Genomic DNA, 17,362 nt, shown 5'->3' on the forward strand with positions numbered 1-17,362 from the left:
TTCCTTTACTGGAGATACTAGTGATCTCTGCAGGAGAATGCAGCGTCTGTACACATGATCAGGAAAGTCTTTCCTCTACTGGAGACACTAGTGATCTCTGCAGGAGAACACAGCGTCTGCGTACACGATCAGGAAGGTCTTTCCTTTTCTGGAGACACTAGTGATCTCTGCAGGAGAACGCAGTGTCCGTGCACACGATCAGGAAGGTCTTTCCTCTTCTGGAGACACTAGTGATCTCTGTAGGAGAACGCAGCGTCTGTACACACGATCAGGAAGGTCTCTCCTCTACTGGAGACACTAGTGACCTCTGCAGGAGACAACAGCGCCTGTGCACACGATCAGGAAGGTCTTTCCTTTTCTGGAGACACTAGTGATCTCTGCAGGAGAACGCAGCGTCCGTGCACACGATCAGGAAGGTCTTTCCTTTCCTGGAGACACTAGTGATCTCTGCAGGAGAACGCAGCGTCCATGCACACGATCAGGAAGGTCTTTCCTCTGCTGGAGACACTAGTGATCTCTGCAAGAGAACGCAGCATCGTACACACGATCAGGAAGGTCTTTCCTCTTCTGGAGACACTAGTGATCTCTGCAGGAGAATGCAGCGTCCGTGCACACGATCAGGAAGGTCTTTTCTTTTCTGGAGACACTAGTGATCTCTGCAGGAGAACGCAGCGTCTGTGCACACGATCAGGAAGGTCTTTCCTTTTCTGGAGACACTAGTGATCTCTGCAGGAGAACGCAGCGTCTGTACACATGATCAGGAAAGTCTTTCCTCTACTGGAGACACTAGTGATCTCTGCAGGAGAACACAGCGTCTGCGTACACGATCAGGAAGGTCTTTCCTTTTCTGGAGACACTAGTGATCTCTGCAGGAGAACGCAGTGTCCGTGCACACGATCAGGAAGGTCTTTCCTCTTCTGGAGACACTAGTGATCTCTGTAGGAGAACGCAGCGTCTGTACACACGATCAGGAAGGTCTCTCCTCTACTGGAGACACTAGTGACCTCTGCAGGAGACAACAGCGCCTGTGCACACGATCAGGAAGGTCTTTCCTTTTCTGGAGACACTAGTGATCTCTGCAGGAGAACGCAGCGTCCGTGCACACGATCAGGAAGGTCTTTCCTTTCCTGGAGACACTAGTGATCTCTGCAGGAGAACGCAGCGTCCATGCACACGATCAGGAAGGTCTTTCCTCTGCTGGAGACACTAGTGATCTCTGCAAGAGAACGCAGCATCGTACACACGATCAGGAAGGTCTTTCCTCTTCTGGAGACACTAGTGATCTCTGCAGGAGAATGCAGCGTCCGTGCACACGATCAGGAAGGTCTTTCCTTTTCTGGAGACACTAGTGATCTCTGCAGGAGAACGCAGCGTCTGTGCACACGATCAGGAAGGTCTTTCCTTTTCTGGAAACACTAGTGATCTCTGCAGGAGAACACAGCGTCCGTGCACACGATCAGGAAGGTCTTTCCTCTACTGGAGACACTAGTGATCTCTGCAGGAGAACGCAGCGTCCGTGCACACGATCAGGAAGGTCTTTCCTCTTCTGGAGACACTAGTGATCTCTGCAGGAGAACGCAGCATCTGTGCACACGATCAGGAAGGTCTTTCCTTTTCTGGAGACACTAGTGATCTCTGCAGGAGAACGCAGCGTCTGTGCACACGATCAGGAAGGTCTTTCCTTTTCTGGAGACACTAGTGATCTCTGCAGGAGAACGAAGCGTCTGTGCACACGATCAGGAACGTCTTTCCTCTTCTGAAGACACTAGTGATCTCTGCAGGAGAACGCAGCGTCCGTGCACACGATCAGGAAGGTCTTTCCTCTACTGGAGACACTAGTGATCTCTGCAGGAGAACGCAGCGTCTGTGCACACGATCAGGAAGGTCTTTCCTTTTCTGGAGACACTAGTGATCTCTGCAGGAGAACGCAGCATCTGTACACACGATCAGGAAGGTCTTTCCTCTTCTGGAGACACTAGTGATCTCTGCAGGAGAACGCAGCGTCTGTGCACACGATCAGGAAGGTCTTTCCTCTTCTGGAGACACTAGTGATCTCTGCAGAACGCAGCATTCGTGCCCACGATCAGTGTCCTGGTGGCAGCGGATATTCTCTGTGCTCTACCACTGAGAACACTCATGTAAATAGACATGCTGCAGCTCAGAAAGCTGTACTGCAGGTCAGCGTTTGCTGCGGAGAAAAGAAGCACATTGGGCAGATTTCTATAAATCCACGAACTGTGCTTCTACTGTACAACGCAGCATTTCGGACACAAGAAAAATTATTGCTCTCAGTGAGAGAAACAAAATTATAATCTTGTAGTTGTCATACCTTTTGATGGCTGACTAAAATAAAATAAAATGGTGTTACAAAGCTTTCCAGACTAATTAGGTCTCTTCAAAGTCTGGAAAGCTTGCTCTGTAACATCATTTATTTTTATTTTAGTTAGCCATTAAAAGGTATCACAACTACAAGATTATAATTTTGTTTCTCTCACTGAGAGCAATCATTTTTGAACTGGCTAACACAGTACCAAAACGTTTTTTCTTTGGACACAAGAAAAACACTCTGTGTCCAAACCGCTACGGACACTGATCGTGGGCAGGGCCCTAAGATGGGGAACTGTAAATGCTCCTGTAAAATATTAAATTCTACTGAGTAAAAGAACGGATTCTATAGAGACAGCACAAGAATAAAAAAGAGCGCTTAAAATGGCGGCAGAATCACAAGTTCATGCCCAGATAGCTATTGATAGATACTGCCGCCCTTAGTAAACATGGCCGCCGTAAGCTCTCGCGTGTATCTGACGCAGAGGAAACCGGAAGTAACGGCTACCGGTGGTTCGCCTGCTCTCGCGATATCTGCCTGCATCAACGGGATCTCTTTCTTTTCCTCCCAAGCTCCCGGACAAGATGGTGGGTGCATATCTGTGTTTGGGATTAATCCGATGCAATCTGTGGTCGGCGGTGCCTATTAGGGGCATTTATTGTGTGAGACAGAAAGTCTATTCATTGGTGGGCCATGTGGCAGGGTTTTGGTAGTGCCAGCGGAGATGAGTGGTAGGCCGGGACGGGTGTAGTGTTACGGGCTGGCGTGTACAAGTCCTTGCGTTCAGCATATAATGTGTCCGTAGGGGGCAGCTACAAGGTCTGGCAGCTTACATGGCGGGGCACGGTGCACAGGGGGCAGCTTACATGGCGGGGCACGGTGCACAGGGGGCAGCTTACATGGCGGGGCACGGTGCACAGGGGGCAGCTTACATGGCGGGGCACGGTGCACAGGGGGCAGCTTACATGGCAGGGCACGGTGCGCAGGGGGGCAGCTTACATGGCAGGGCACGGTGCACAGGGGGCAGCTTACATGGCGGGGCACGGTGCACAGGGGGCAGCTTACATGGCGGGGCATGGTGCACAGTGGGCAGCTTACATGGCAGGGCACGGTGCGCAGGGGGGCAGCTTACATGGCGGGGCACGGTGCGCAGGGGGGCAGCTTACATGGCGGGGAATGGTGCACAGGGGGCAGCTTACATGGCAGGGCACGGTGCACAGGGGGCAGCTTACATGGCGGGGCACGGTGCGCAGGGGGGCAGCTTACATGGCGGGGCATGGTGCACAGGGGGCAGCTTACATGGCAGGGCACGGTGCGCAGGGGGGCAGCTTACATGGCAGGGCACGGTGCGCAGGGGGGCAGCTTACATGGCAGGGCACGGTGCGCAGGGGGGCAGCTTACATGGCAGGGCACGGTGCACATGGGGCAGCTTACATGGCAGGGCACGGTGCACATGGGGCAGCTTACATGGCAGGGCACGGTGCACAGGGGGCAGCTTACATGGCAGGGCACGGTGCACATGGGGCAGCTTACATGGCAGGGCACGGTGCACAGGGGGCAGCTTACATGGCAGGGCACGGTGCACAGGGGGCAGCTTACATGGCAGGGCACGGTGCACAGGGGGCAGCTTACATGGCAGGGCACGGTGCACAGGGGGCAGCTTACATGGCAGGGCACGGTGCACAGGGGGCAGCTTACATGGCAGGGCACGGTGCACAGGGGGCAGCTTACACGGCGGGGCACGGGGGGCAGCTTACACGGCAGGGCACGGGGGGCAGCTTGCACGGCAGGGCACGGGGGCAGCTTGCACGGGGGGCAGCTTGCAGGGCAGGGCACGGGGGGCAGCTTGCACGGCAGGGCACGGGGGGCAGCTTGCACGGGGGGCAGCTTGCAGGGCAGGGCACGGGGGGCAGCTTGCAGGGCAGGGCACGGGGGGCAGCTTGCAGGGCAGGGCACGGGGGGCAGCTTGCAGGGCAGGGCACGGGGGGCAGCTTGCAGGGCACGGGGGGCAGCTTGCACGGCAGGGCACGGGGGGCAGCTTGCAGGGCACGGGGGGCAGCTTGCAGGGCACGGGGGGCAGCTTGCAGGGCACGGGGGGCAGCTTGCAGGGCACGGGGGGCAGCTTGCACGGCAGGGCACGGGGGGCAGCTTGCACGGCAGGGCACGGGGGGCAGCTTGCACGGCAGGGCACGGGGGGCAGCTTGCAGGGCAGGGCACGGGGGGCAGCTTGCAGGGCAGGGCACGGGGGGCAGCTTGCAGGGCAGGGCACGGGGGGCAGCTTGCAGGGCAGGGCACGGGGGGCAGCTTGCAGGGCAGGGCACGGGGGGCAGCTTGCAGGGCAGGGCACGGGGGGCAGCTTGCAGGGCAGGGCACGGGGGGCAGCTTGCAGGGCAGGGCACGGGGGGCAGCTTGCAGGGCAGGGCACGGGGGGCAGCTTGCAGGGCAGGGCACGGGGGGCAGCTTGCAGGGCAGGGCACGGGGGGCAGCTTGCAGGGCAGGGCACGGGGGGCAGCTTGCAGGGCAGGGCACGGGGGGCAGCTTGCAGGGCAGGGCACGGGGGGCAGCTTGCAGGGCAGGGCACGGGGGGCAGCTTGCACGGCAGGGCACGGGGGGCAGCTTGCACGGCAGGGCACGGGGGCAGCTTGCACGGCAGGGCGCGGTTCGGGGAAGGGGCAGCTTGCACGGCAGGGCGCGGTGCGCGGGGGGGGGCAGCTTGCACGGCAGGGCGCGGTGCGCGGGGGGGGGGGCAGCTTGCACGGCAGGGCGCGGTGCGCGGGGGGGGGCAGCTTGCACGGCAGGGTGCAGGGGGGGCAGCTTACACGGCAGGGCACGGTGCGCAGGGGGGGCAGCTTACACGGCAGGGCACGGTGCGCAGGGGGGGCAGCTTACACGGCAGGGCACGGTGCGCAGGGGGTGGCTATCATGGCCAGGGGGGCTAGTTTACATGGAAGTGCATAGGGGGCAGCTTATATGTCCAAGGGAGCATTTTAAATGGAAGGGCATGGTGCACAGAAGGGAAGCTTACATGGCAGGGCACGGTGCACAGAAGGGAAGCTTACATGGCAGGGCACGGTGCACAGGGCGGCAGCTTACATGGCAGGGCACGGTGCACAGGGCGGCAGCTTACATGGCAGGGCACGGTGCACAGGGGGGAAGCTTACATGGCAGGGTACAAGGTGTAGCTTATATATCCAAAAGAGCATTTTAAATGGAAGGGCATGGTGCAGAGGGGGCAGCATACATGGCCAGGGGGACAGTTTACATGGCAGGGCACTGTGTACTCTCATGGCCGCGGGCACAGGTTGCACAGCCTACATACAATGTATGGTGATGCACAGGTACTTTGCTTTGCACCCCAGTACCACACTCCGTACTGCTAGGAGCTCTCCTGTGTACAAGTGACTAGTGCAGCACTGATGGCACCTTGACATGTTAGGCCATGTATAATGGGCAGTCTTAGTAACCCAGTCTTTACTGTAATGCAGGCGGACGCCGAACAGAAGAAGAAAAGGACCTTCAGGAAGTTCACCTACAGAGGTGTGGACCTAGACCAGCTGCTCGATATGTCCTAGTAAGTGATGCTCATGACTTATTAGCTATGATTGTATGCTCTCTACGGTTGAGGCGAAACAGTTTGCAGAACAAAGTCTATTGATCACATCAGTAATTTGTGGCCCTTGGTCATGAGTTCTGGGCGCCACATCCTGGCATCCACAGCTCTTTACATTAGCTGGCGCGACGTCACATTTTTCACGCCGCAATGGTAAAATCTCGCCAGGCTGACTACTCGGAAAAGCTACAGATCCTGGGATATGAGCTGTTCTCAAAGGTCCTGTCCAAAGCCCCAACCTTTTACTGACCTGGTTTCTGCAAACTAATGTGCACCTTATCTGTTTTAATATGGCTACATATTAGGAGCTAACATCCCTTCCTTCTCCACAGTGAGCAGATCATGCAGCTGTACTGTGCCCGTCAGCGCCGGCGTCTTAACCGGGGTCTGCGTCGGAAGCAGAACTCTCTGCTGAAACGTCTGCGTAAGGCGAAGAAGGAAGCGCCTCCCATGGAGAAACCTGAGGTCATCAAGACTCATCTGAGAGACATGATCATTTTGCCAGAAATGGTGGGCAGCATGGTGGGAGTCTACAACGGCAAATCCTTCAACCAAGTTGAAATCAAGGTTAATATAAAAGATGCCTTTGCCGGCTGCTGCTTCCACTTTAGGATGTGTATACATTGCTATGAGAATGAACAATACTCCCAACGTTTCTTGCAAATTTTTGCTGGTGTGTTGTGTTTTGTTTTTTTTTGTGTAAAGCATTCATAAAAGCGACCTGGAATCATAACTCTATAGAGCAATACCAGACTTGTATAATATTTTTTTTTTTTTTTCCTTTTGTCCTCTTAAATGATATCACGTTCAAGTCCTCTATATTGTTATACCACGCTATTGCAGTATATCATAAAAAGATGTTCTCCTGTGAAGTCCACCCACAGGCTGGGCTTCATAGTATGACCAACAGGGTGTTGACAGTGGCCTTCTACAGGCCTCTGGCTGTCATAACAAGCCATTGGTTCCCAGCTATTGCATTGCTGTGATCTGGTGGAATCCAGTGACCTCGGGCATTGTAGATTGTGCCATTTAAATGCCACTTTGAGGTTGACTATGGCAGTTAAGTGGTTAATACTATATCTTTAGGCCAGGGTCACACTAGCACGTATAGCATTTGATGCCAGATAATCGGATTCAATATACTTACACTCAGCTCTGGTCTGATGGGAGCCTATGCTCTGATTCCCTTGTTTGTGAGAATTGGATCACAGGTGAGGAGAGCTTCATTTCTCAATCTTCTCCATTGTCTCTCTGCGTATATATCACCGCACCTGACTGTCATCAGAGTGCAATACGATGCTTCACATTCACCCAGAGACTTGTGTAGGGGCGCGTGATCCGATTTGCAGAGTCAGGCTGGAGTCACACTTGCATATGACTCGCACGAGTGCAATGTGAGAGATTCTCGCAATGCACTCAGCCACATGTTAGACTATGCTGCAGCTCACATCTGCATGTTTTCCCCCAGCCTTGAACGGAATCACAACATGCTGCGACTTTCTGAGAGAGCCGTATCACTCGCACCCATACAAGTGAATGGGTGCGAGAGAAACATTGGACTGCACTCAGATGTTATCCAAGTGCAGTGCGATATACGCACAGACTGATGATGGAGGGATTAACCCCTCCCTCTCTACACCGCCCGCTCTCTCCTTCGCAGCTGTGACCCGATATCAGTCACATGACACTCGGCTCAGGTTTTCAGAAGAGCCTGGGCCGGGGGTCATTAGCATATCGCATCCGTTACACTCGCATCGGATGTCATATGCTAATGTGACTCCAGCCTCACTCAAAGCATGCTGGGCTCTTCTCATGCCGAAACTGCATGCCCTGTATACAGTACTAACTTTGTGCAATGTTTAGACTTTATTGCATGAAGATGTAGCTAGAGATGCTGCAAGGTCTCACTGACAGTGAATTGACGTGAACTTTAATTATAGTCTTACTTCTTTTTTTTTTCCTTTCAGCCTGAGATGATTGGCCATTACCTGGGTGAATTTTCCATCACGTACAAGCCTGTAAAACACGGTCGACCTGGTATTGGTGCCACTCACTCCTCCAGGTTCATTCCACTGAAGTAAACTGCTTATCTTGTAAATAAAGGTGGATTTTCCAGTCTCCTGTCTTTGTCTACCTATGTAATGCAGCTAGCAAATGACTGCACTAAAACTCTGTGTGTGTGTGTGTGTGTGTCAAATGTATATACATGTTTCCTCGAAAATAAGCCCTAGTCGTGGTTCAGTGAGAGGTGTTCATGAAGCTAAAAAGGTTAAAGAATGCTGCAGGACACTTCATTATATAAATTCCTCGCAATTATCCTCACCAGACGCTGAATAGAAGGACCTGCGGTGGAACACACACAATCGCACCACATCTGGCGATACAAATTGCCTCTGGCCAACAGGGGAACCTGTGGTGCAGTGAAGAGCGAAGACCTGCTGTGAAATGCATCGATGCGTTCCACAACAGGTTCTCACTCCACTGTACTGCATCCCAGGTTCCTCCGCTGGCTGAAAGCAGTGTTTATTTCTCTAGTCCCTTCCACGACAGCATAGGAGGTTGTCTCTCCACGCCCTAATTGGGACAGGAAGTTCAAGAGGTTTAAAAAGACCCTCCCACCTCCCATAGCCAGTGTCTTTCCTGTCCCCATGGGGCATGGAGAGGTTTTTGTTTTTCTCCTGTACTGTGGTGGCCGGCGAACTGCAGTATGCAATTTTTTTTTTTTTTATTTTTTTTTTCCCCCCTACCTTAGCCGGGCAGTATCGGTCGGGCCTTCGCCGCTCCTCCCTTACTGTTCCCTCACTCTGTGGGGGACCGCTGCTCCAGCCTTCCGGAGCTCCTCTGTGGTGATGCAGGCTGTGTAGCTCCCCGGCCGGCGTCCTCCCTGAGCCGCCGGCCGCCTCCTGTATACACGCTGCAGTGCGACCCGGAAGTGCTGCCGCGGGCGGGACTTCCGATCTCGAGTCCTTCCGGTATGGGCGCTTCCGGTCGCGGAGGCAGCGTGACGGACACGCCGTCGCTTCCACGGCCTGCCTGGGACCTGCTGCAGGAGGCGGGGAACATCACCAGTCGCTGGGGGGGGGGCAGGCCTTTCCACAGGAAGGCTGCCCTGAAGGCATCAGAACCACGGTAAGGATTCTTCTGTGTGCACTGCCAGGTCTTCCTCTGCTTCTGCGGAGCCCAGCGTTTCCCCCTGCTTCAGTAAGAGGCTGAGGGACGGTCCCTTATGCCTGGTTTCAGGCTGACATGGTGAGTGGTTTCCAGGAGGATGTACCTGCTGGTATTGTGTCAAGTCTGACAAGTGTGCAAGGCTAAGGAAACTTTGCCAGCAGTATACGTCTGTCCCTTCCATGGGCTACTGGTGGCTGATGGCCTTGGGTGTGTGAGCTTGGGAGTTGAATCCCAGTGGACACTCCTGGATATTGCTGTATCAGGACATGGGCTGGCTGCCTGGTCTGATGACGCCTCTCTGTTCCATTGAGTGGAGAGGGCAGGCATCGTGTGTATAGCTGCTTAGGGCTGAACACCGTCCCTTGGGCCAGGCTGCGGTCCATGATGATACAGGAGCTTCAGGCCTCGCTAGCCTCCCTCCCTGCTGCTGACCCTTCTGCCACAAAAAAGTTACCTCCAGTCGTCTGATCCTGCGGCTGATTCTGCCTCGGTGGTCCCGATAAAGGTTTTTCTCCGGGAGGCCTGACCGGTCTGTTCTTTTTCCCTGAGATGATTGGGGCATCTTAATGGAGCAGTTGGGTGCACTATAGGGTTGGAGGATGAGTAGGTCCTCCCCCTCCGTTAAGGGCGAAATGTTCGCGGACCTGAAAACCACTGGGCTAGGGGGTTTCTTGTCCATGCTACTGTCCTGGATCTTCTCTCTAGAATGGGATTTCCTTGAGGAGCTTCTGGAGTGTCCTCTGACACAGTTTCCCCTGGAGAGTTCTGGGTTGCTTGGGAGATTCCCATGCAGGTGGCCAAGGTCGCTATACAAACAGCGCTCCCCCTTGCGGCCGATTACCAGCTTAGGAATCTGATAGGTAGGTCAGGAGTCTCATGGAGAAGTCCTGGGAGGCTTCGTCGTCTCCCATCGGGCCCATTCTGCCTCCTCTTAGGTCCCCCTGTCCCTCCTTCGGAGGCTCGACCAGTGGAGGCTCAATTTCCTGGGGTACTCCTAGGGATGAGTTACTGGAATCCCTTCCCTTCCTTAGGAAGGCTACTAGTTTGGCAGGTACCTCTGTGTAGTCGGTCCGCCTGGCTGCCAGGACCTCAGTCTTGTCTAACTCGGACAGACGAGCTCTAGGCTAAGGCTTGGAGTGGGGACTCTAATTCCACACTGCGGCTTGCTCCCGTCCGTTAAGGGGTACTTAAGGGTTGGGCCTGCCCTGGATGATATTCTGGACAGGGCGACTGATCGTCAGGCCTACCGGACACACCCTCCGGGCAACGGTCCTTTCGTCCCTTGATACCTCGGGCCTCCCAGCCCAAGGGGAGAGGTGAGTCTGACCGTGGAAGCTACCCTTAGGGTGAGGGGAGTACTTTCTCATCCCTTCCCATCCACAAAGTCCTCAGCATGACGAACAGTGAGTCGGCTCGGGTGGGGAGACGGCTCTCTGCTTTTCTTCCCCAGTGGCGGGCCTTTTCCACCTGCCCAGGGGTCCTACAAGCTCATCTCAGAGGGTCTATTGGTAGACTCCCCCCCCCCCCCCCCGGCCTCCGCGTCACGGCCCTGCCGTCCCAGGGTTCTCAGGATCTCCTGTGCCCGATGTTTGGGTGTTAATCCATTCGGGGGTCGTTTCTCTGTCCCGAGTCAGGAAGTAGGGGTAGGTCGCTACTCCGTTTCTGCCTTGTCAAAACACCATCTGGAGACGTCCGGTTTTTCATCTATCTGAAGCGTCTCAAACCAGCGGGTCAGATACCGACGTTTCCAGAATGGAGTCTGTGAACTCTGTTGTTCCCCTGCTCGGTCTCCGCCACCTGTTGGCCTCGATTGCCCTGAGGGACGCCTAGTTCCATGTGCCCTTCCATCCTCGTCTCAGGCAGTACCTCAAAATTGCGGTTCTGCACGGAGGGGCCATGCTTCATTTCCACTTACAGGTACTTCCCTTCGGGTTCTTCTCGGCTCCAAGACTCTTTTCAAAGATCAGGGCTGAGGTGGTCACCTTCCTCCGTTGCAGAGTTGGCCTCAACCTGACAGGCATCCTTCCCCCAGGGGATCACAGATTGACGCTGCTGGACAAACTCTCGATGTTCATAGACAAGCGCGCCCGACCCTTCGAGGCGCTATATCGGCCCTGGGTTTTATGACGTCCTGCATTCCCTCAGTCTTGTGGGCTCCGGCCCACTCTCGTTGCCTATGGGATAGTATCCTGGTTCATTGGGTCGGACTCCCTCCCTGAACACCGGTTCGCCTGTCGGCACCCGTCTCCTTGTCCCTTCTCTGGTGTGTCCCTACAACCTGATGGTTGGGGTTGCCTGGACCCGGTCACCCCTGGTTTCACTGGCAGCCGATGCCAGCCAGAGGGGCTGGGGGGCTATGGTGGAAAACTCTCAGTTCAGGGGGGCTGGAGACCTTAGGTCGGCACCCAGTCCTCCAACTTCCGGGAACTCGGGGTGGTCGGAGACGCCCTCCTCGCTGCCCAGGATCCCATCCGGGACACTCACGTCCAAGTCTACTGGGACAATTGCTCCACAGTGGCACATCACCGCCATCAGGGCAGTACTAGGTCGGCGCCCTGAAGTCTGTGTCCTCCCGGATCTTCCACTGGGCAGGACAGTCCCTGCTATCCCTTTCTGCAGTCCATCTACAAGGATCCCTACGCCTTCAAGCAGACTTCCTGAGTCATCAGGATGTTCACCCAGGGGAGTGGAGTCTGGCCCAAGCAGTGTTCTGCTCTCTAGGGGCAAGGTGGGGTTCTCCAGAGGTAGACCTCTTTGCTTCAGCAGGGAATCCGGGTCGCAACATTGTCTCCCTGAACCCGCGGGACAAGGCGTTAGGGGTAGACGCTTTCTGCCACAATTGGTCCTTTTGCCTCGCTCACGCGTCCCCCCTCTTCCTCTTCTCGCAAGGGCCCTGAGGAAGATCAGAGACGAGGGGGTCCCAACTATACTGGTAGCCCCGCTATGGCCTCGGAGGAGTTGATACAGCCTGGTCATGTCTCTAGGAATAGACGGCCCAGTCCTCTTGGGTTCGGACCCCAGCTTACTGTCCCAGGGTCCGATTTTTCCATCCGGCTCCCCAGAAACTCAACTTGGCTGCCTGGCTTCTGAGGCCCGGGCACTGAAGGCCCAAGGGCTTTCTGACAAAGTTGTGGCTACCCTACAGAAGAACCGTAAACCGGTGACTAATAGTATTTACAACAAAATCTGGAAGAGAATTTCCTCCTGGTGTGGTTCTCGGCCTCCTGACCCACTTCGGCCTAATATTGCACAGATTCTGGACTTCCTCCAGAGTGGATTGGACTTCGGCCTTAGGCCTAGCACCCTGAAAGTCCAGGTGTCAGCCCTCATTGCAGTCTTTGACACGGCTCTGGCAGATCATCGTTGGATCCGTCGGTTCTTTGTGTCCGCTAGTAGACTCTGTCCACGTCAGCGGGTCCTGACGCCTCGCTGGGATCTCAATGTGGTCCTTACCGGACTATCTCAGTCACCATTTGAGCCACTGTGCTCTTGTAACATTCGTTCTCTTTCTCACAAGGCTGCTTTTCTTGTGGCTATTACGTCTGCTCGCAGAGTTGGAGAACTTCAGGCTTTGTCTATTCGGGAACCTTACCTGACCGTCAGAGTTAACAGCATTGTTTTTCAGCTGGACCCTTCCTTCCTTCCCAAGGTGGTTTCGGATTTTCACCGTTCTCAGTCCATCGTCCTGCCTTCCTTCTGTCAGAATCCTCGGACTCCGGGTGAGGAAGTGTTTCATTCTTTGGATGTCCGTCGGTCAGTGTTGCACTACCTGGAGGTTACTGCTTCTTGGCGCCTTGATTCTAACCTGTTCATCCAGCCCTTTGGCCGCAATAAGGGCAGGAAGGTGGCTAAGGGTACCGTCGCCAACTGGATTGTGCGGGCAATTAGGGATGCCTACCTCGCTCAGCATCTCTCTCCTCCTACCGGATTCACGGCGCACTCCACCAGGGCTACCTCTGTCTCCTGGGCTGAACGGGCAGGGGCTTCCCCTGAGCAGATCTGCCAGGTGGCTACGTGGTCTTCCCTCCATACTTTCACGAAGCATTTTCATCTGGATCTGGATTCCAGCAGGGATTTGGCTTTTGGCAGGAAAGTCCTGCAGGCTGTGGTCCCCCCCTAGGTATCAATTCTTTGGTATTCCTCCTATGCTGTCGTGGAAGGGACTAGAGAAATAAGAATTATTCTTACCGTTAATTCGATTTCTAGGACCTTCCACGACAGCAGGTAATTCCCTCCCCCTTTATATTCATATATTCATGGATATGTTGTACTTCTCATTTGCTATAAGTTCTTTGTAAGACACTGGCTATGGGAGGTGGGAGGGTCCTTTTAAACCTCTTGAACTTCCTGTCCCAATTAGGGCGTGGAGAGACAACCTCCTATGCTGTCGTGGAAGGTCCTAGAAATCGAATTAACGGTAAGAATAATTCTTATTTTTTGGGGTGTAACCTTTCCCCCAACTGTGTTTCCTTGAGAATAAGTTCGACCCTGAAAATTATTCCTAGTACATTGTTTTTTGGGGAAGCACGGTAGCAATTCCTTACTTGAAATCCCCTTTAATCTTTAGAACTAGCCTGACTCCAGAGGACCAATGGTATGTGTCAAACAGTAGACCCTTTTTAATAAGGGTTCTATTAATTCTTCTCCAGGCTATTGGCAAGCATGAGCACAAACTATCACTGTAGAGACTCTTAAAAGGGTTGTCAAGGTCTTGGAAACTAATATCCTATCCTTTTGGCTAGGTCCTCAATATTGTTGTTTGCCAACTCTACACACACCGCTGTTCACATTGAGGCTCACAATCTCAATTTTGTATCAGTATGTCTTTGGAGTGTGGGAGAAAACTGGAAGAAAAACATGGAAATACTACACAGACTTTTTTGAGATGTTCTTGGAGGTATTTGTTCCCAGTGCTGGAAAGCGATTGTGCAAACTACTTGGCCATTTGTGCTGCCCTACATCTGCTCTTGTGACTTGTATCACAATTTACTTCATGCTGGGTTTTTTTGCTGGTTAGTACATATCTCACCATATTAATAATAAATTGGCAGGGTCCACAGTAGATAAGTTGCACAACTTGAGTGCCTGGTGGTTTTATATCTGTTTTATTGAAAAGTAAGAAATTGGACCTCAAAGGGTTTGCATGAGTGATGTGTTGCTTTGCTTATTTACAAGTCTATCTACTATATGATTCTGGTTAAAATCTATACACCAGACTTAAATACCTATATCTTATAGCCTTGCAAATAGCTGAATTGTCTTCAACCATTTCCAAATCTGAGAATTGTGGGTTTCACAGTAAATTTAACAACTTCACAGCAAGGTTTGTGTGTGGATTTTGCACCTTATCCATTGCAAATGGCTAAAGGGCACTTTACACGCAGCAATATCGCCATCAATATCGCTAGCGAGCGTACCCGCCCCCGTCGTTTGTGCGTCATGGGCAAATCGCTGCCTATGGCGCACAACATCGCTTACACCCGTCACATATACCTGCTTAGCGACGTCGTTGTGGCTGGCGAACTGCCTCCTTTCTAAGCGGCCACCCAATAGAAGCGGAGGGGCGGAGATGAGCGGGCTGAACATCCCGCCCACCTCCTTCCTTCCTCATTGCAGGCGGCCGCAGGTAAGGTGATGTTCCTCATTCCTGCGGTGTCACACGTAGCGATGTGTGCTGCCGCAGGAACGACTAAAAACCTGTAACAGCAACGATAATCGGGAAAGGGTCGACGCATCAACGATTAGGTAAGTAATTTTGATTAACAGTCGTTCGTGCGTTTCACACGCAACGACGTCTAATGAGGCCGTATGTGCGTCACGAATTCCGTGACCCCCAACGACATCTCGTTTAGCGATGTCGTTGCGTGTAAAATGGCCTTTAGTCTGCGGCATAGTATAAACTGTGGGTTTGAGAATTCACATCCTTTACATGCTTGGGCTTTTATTTATTTATTTGTTTTCTTTTATACATATGAACTGGGTATAGAAAATCCTCATCCACCTCGATAAGGTCTGCACAACATGCGGGCTCCATACGGCCCGCTAGAGTATTTGATGCAGACCTGTCCAGGAGGTGCATCTCTCTTTATCCTTAAAGGGAACCTGTCAGCAGAAATTTCCCCTAAAACCTAACAGATTCCCCCTCTGCAGCTCCTGGGCTGCATTCTAGAAAGGTCCCTGTTATTATTGTGCCCCCTTTCTGACCAAAAAAAAGAGTTTATAAAGAGGTACCTTTTTGGCTTCGGATTCTATAAATGTGACACGGGGGCGGGCAGCCTGATGGCCGTTATTCTGCCCCCTGGTCCTGTATGCCGCCCCCATCGCTCATTTCCATACTTTTGGACGCCGCCCACTGCTCCAGCCATCCCCGCGCATGCCCAGTGCCAGTCTCACAGGAATGAGCACTGTGACTGCTGGTGACGTGTGCGCAGGCAAGTGATTATGGGCGGGACTGTGACTTATCAGCAAGTACCCGCCCATAATCTCGTGAGCGCGCAAACCTCTCCAGCGGTCACACTGTGCTCAGTGTAGATGCTAGACTGTGTGGGCTGCTTCCAGGGATGACGTCCCTTTGTCACGTGATAGGGGCGTGTTCAAAGTACTATCACGTGACAAAGGGACATCATCCCTGGAAGCAGCCCATACAGTCTAGCATCTACACTGAGCACAGTGTGACCGCTAGAGAGGTTTGCGCGCTCACGAGATTATGGGCGGGTACTTGCTGATAACAGTCACAGTCCCGCCCATAATCACTTGCCTGCGCACACGTCACCAGCAGTCACAGTGCTCAGTCCCGTGAGACTGGCACTGGGCATGCGCGGGGATGGCTGGAGCAGTGGGCGGCGTCCAAAAGTATGGAAATCAGCGATGGGGGCGGCATACAGGACCAGGGGGCAGAATAACGGCCATCAGGCTGCCCGCCCCCGTGTCACATTTATAGAATCCGAAGCCAAAAAGGTACCTCTTTATAAACTGTATTTTGGTCAGAAAGGGGGCACAATAATAACAGGGACCTTTCTAGAATGCAGCCCAGGAGCTGCAGAGGGGGAATCTGTTAGGTTTTAGGGGAAATTTCTGCTGACAGGTTTCCTTTCATTAAAATGTATTTGTGTTGTTCAGATGCGAATACTTTTCAGCACTGGGGCAGAGAAGCGCCCGCCATCTCCATCCCTCACGTGCAGCAGCGTGATGTCCTCACGGTGCTGAGATGGCTGGCTGTGGTAAGCTCTCTATGGAGGAGCTGACATTTAAATATGTAATCACCAGGAAGGAAGAGGAAGTTAGGGTTATTGCCACAGCACCAAATGAGGGAGGGGGGGGGGCCTTGTTAAAGGGGGAGGGGCCTTGTTAAAGGGGACAAGATATAGCGTGGGTTGGTGGGACTTTATGCACAGGGATAGTTTGAGGAAAATACTATGGATGGGACCAGTTGGAGGGGATATTTTGGAGAGGTGATGGGTGAGTGTGTGTGGGAGGGAGGGAGGGAGATATTTTGTGCAGGAAGCAGAGGCAGGGGCAACAATTTATTCAGGGGCGTAGTATGGGAGATATTTATGTGGCAGTATATTGATGCTTTTAAGACTACCATGTTGGAAAATGCGTGTTTTTTTTTTTGTTTTTTTTTTTTTGTTTTTTTTTTTTTTAAGGGCATGATGTTTGGAAGTACTGCTGCAGACCTGAGAAGAGGAAAGTCTGCTCTGGGGATGAAATATGGAGTCTTTACTACATGGACACAAATGGGATGGGAATGCCTTCAATCAAAGTTGATGTCCTCTATAAATGACCTGGATGTAAATGTTATTCATACACTGTCTCATCAGTGCTGTGGTTCCTGTATGAGCTGCAGACTGATGATGAATGGTAACAAAAACTCCTTGTATCTCTACCATTAATTGAAGGGTTCAGCAATGTATATATGGGTGGTTCTGATCTACACATGTAGCAATCCATATTGTGCTTCATGGCTATGTTAAAACGTATGAGCTCAAACTCGCACTCTCTCTATCCTCTGTCCTCCAATCTCTATCCTCTAATCTCTGTGATGTATTAATGTATGGTAGGTGGTTCTGATAATGTATTCATCGAAATACCGCTTTAAAAAGAAAAAAATTGCGGCCCTTGCTGTAGGCTCAGTATGATAATGCGGTCCTTGGATTAAAAAAAAAATGTTGTGGACCTCCTGATCTAGATATTACTGAAGTTTTATGCAGCAAAATCCCCTGCATCTGAATTATTCTTGGCCTATTTTCTATATT

The 17,362-nt window shown here is 52.9% G+C and overlaps 1 protein-coding gene across 1 annotated transcript; it reads left to right on the forward strand.

The window, feature by feature from the left end:
* The first annotated feature begins 2,829 nt into the window (after positions 1–2,829).
* RPS15 (ribosomal protein S15) lies at positions 2,830–8,054 on the forward strand. The gene is made up of 4 exons (XM_075337890.1): positions 2,830–2,913; positions 5,812–5,897; positions 6,269–6,503; positions 7,904–8,054. Exons 1-4 carry the CDS (start codon positions 2,911–2,913, stop codon positions 8,015–8,017), a joined length of 438 nt encoding a protein of 145 aa, XP_075194005.1. The 5' UTR covers positions 2,830–2,910; the 3' UTR covers positions 8,018–8,054.
* Positions 8,055–17,362: the final 9,308 nt, after the last annotated feature.

This window comes from Anomaloglossus baeobatrachus, chromosome 1 (genome assembly GCF_048569485.1).
Source record: "Anomaloglossus baeobatrachus isolate aAnoBae1 chromosome 1, aAnoBae1.hap1, whole genome shotgun sequence".
NCBI lineage: Eukaryota > Metazoa > Chordata > Amphibia > Anura > Aromobatidae > Anomaloglossus > Anomaloglossus baeobatrachus.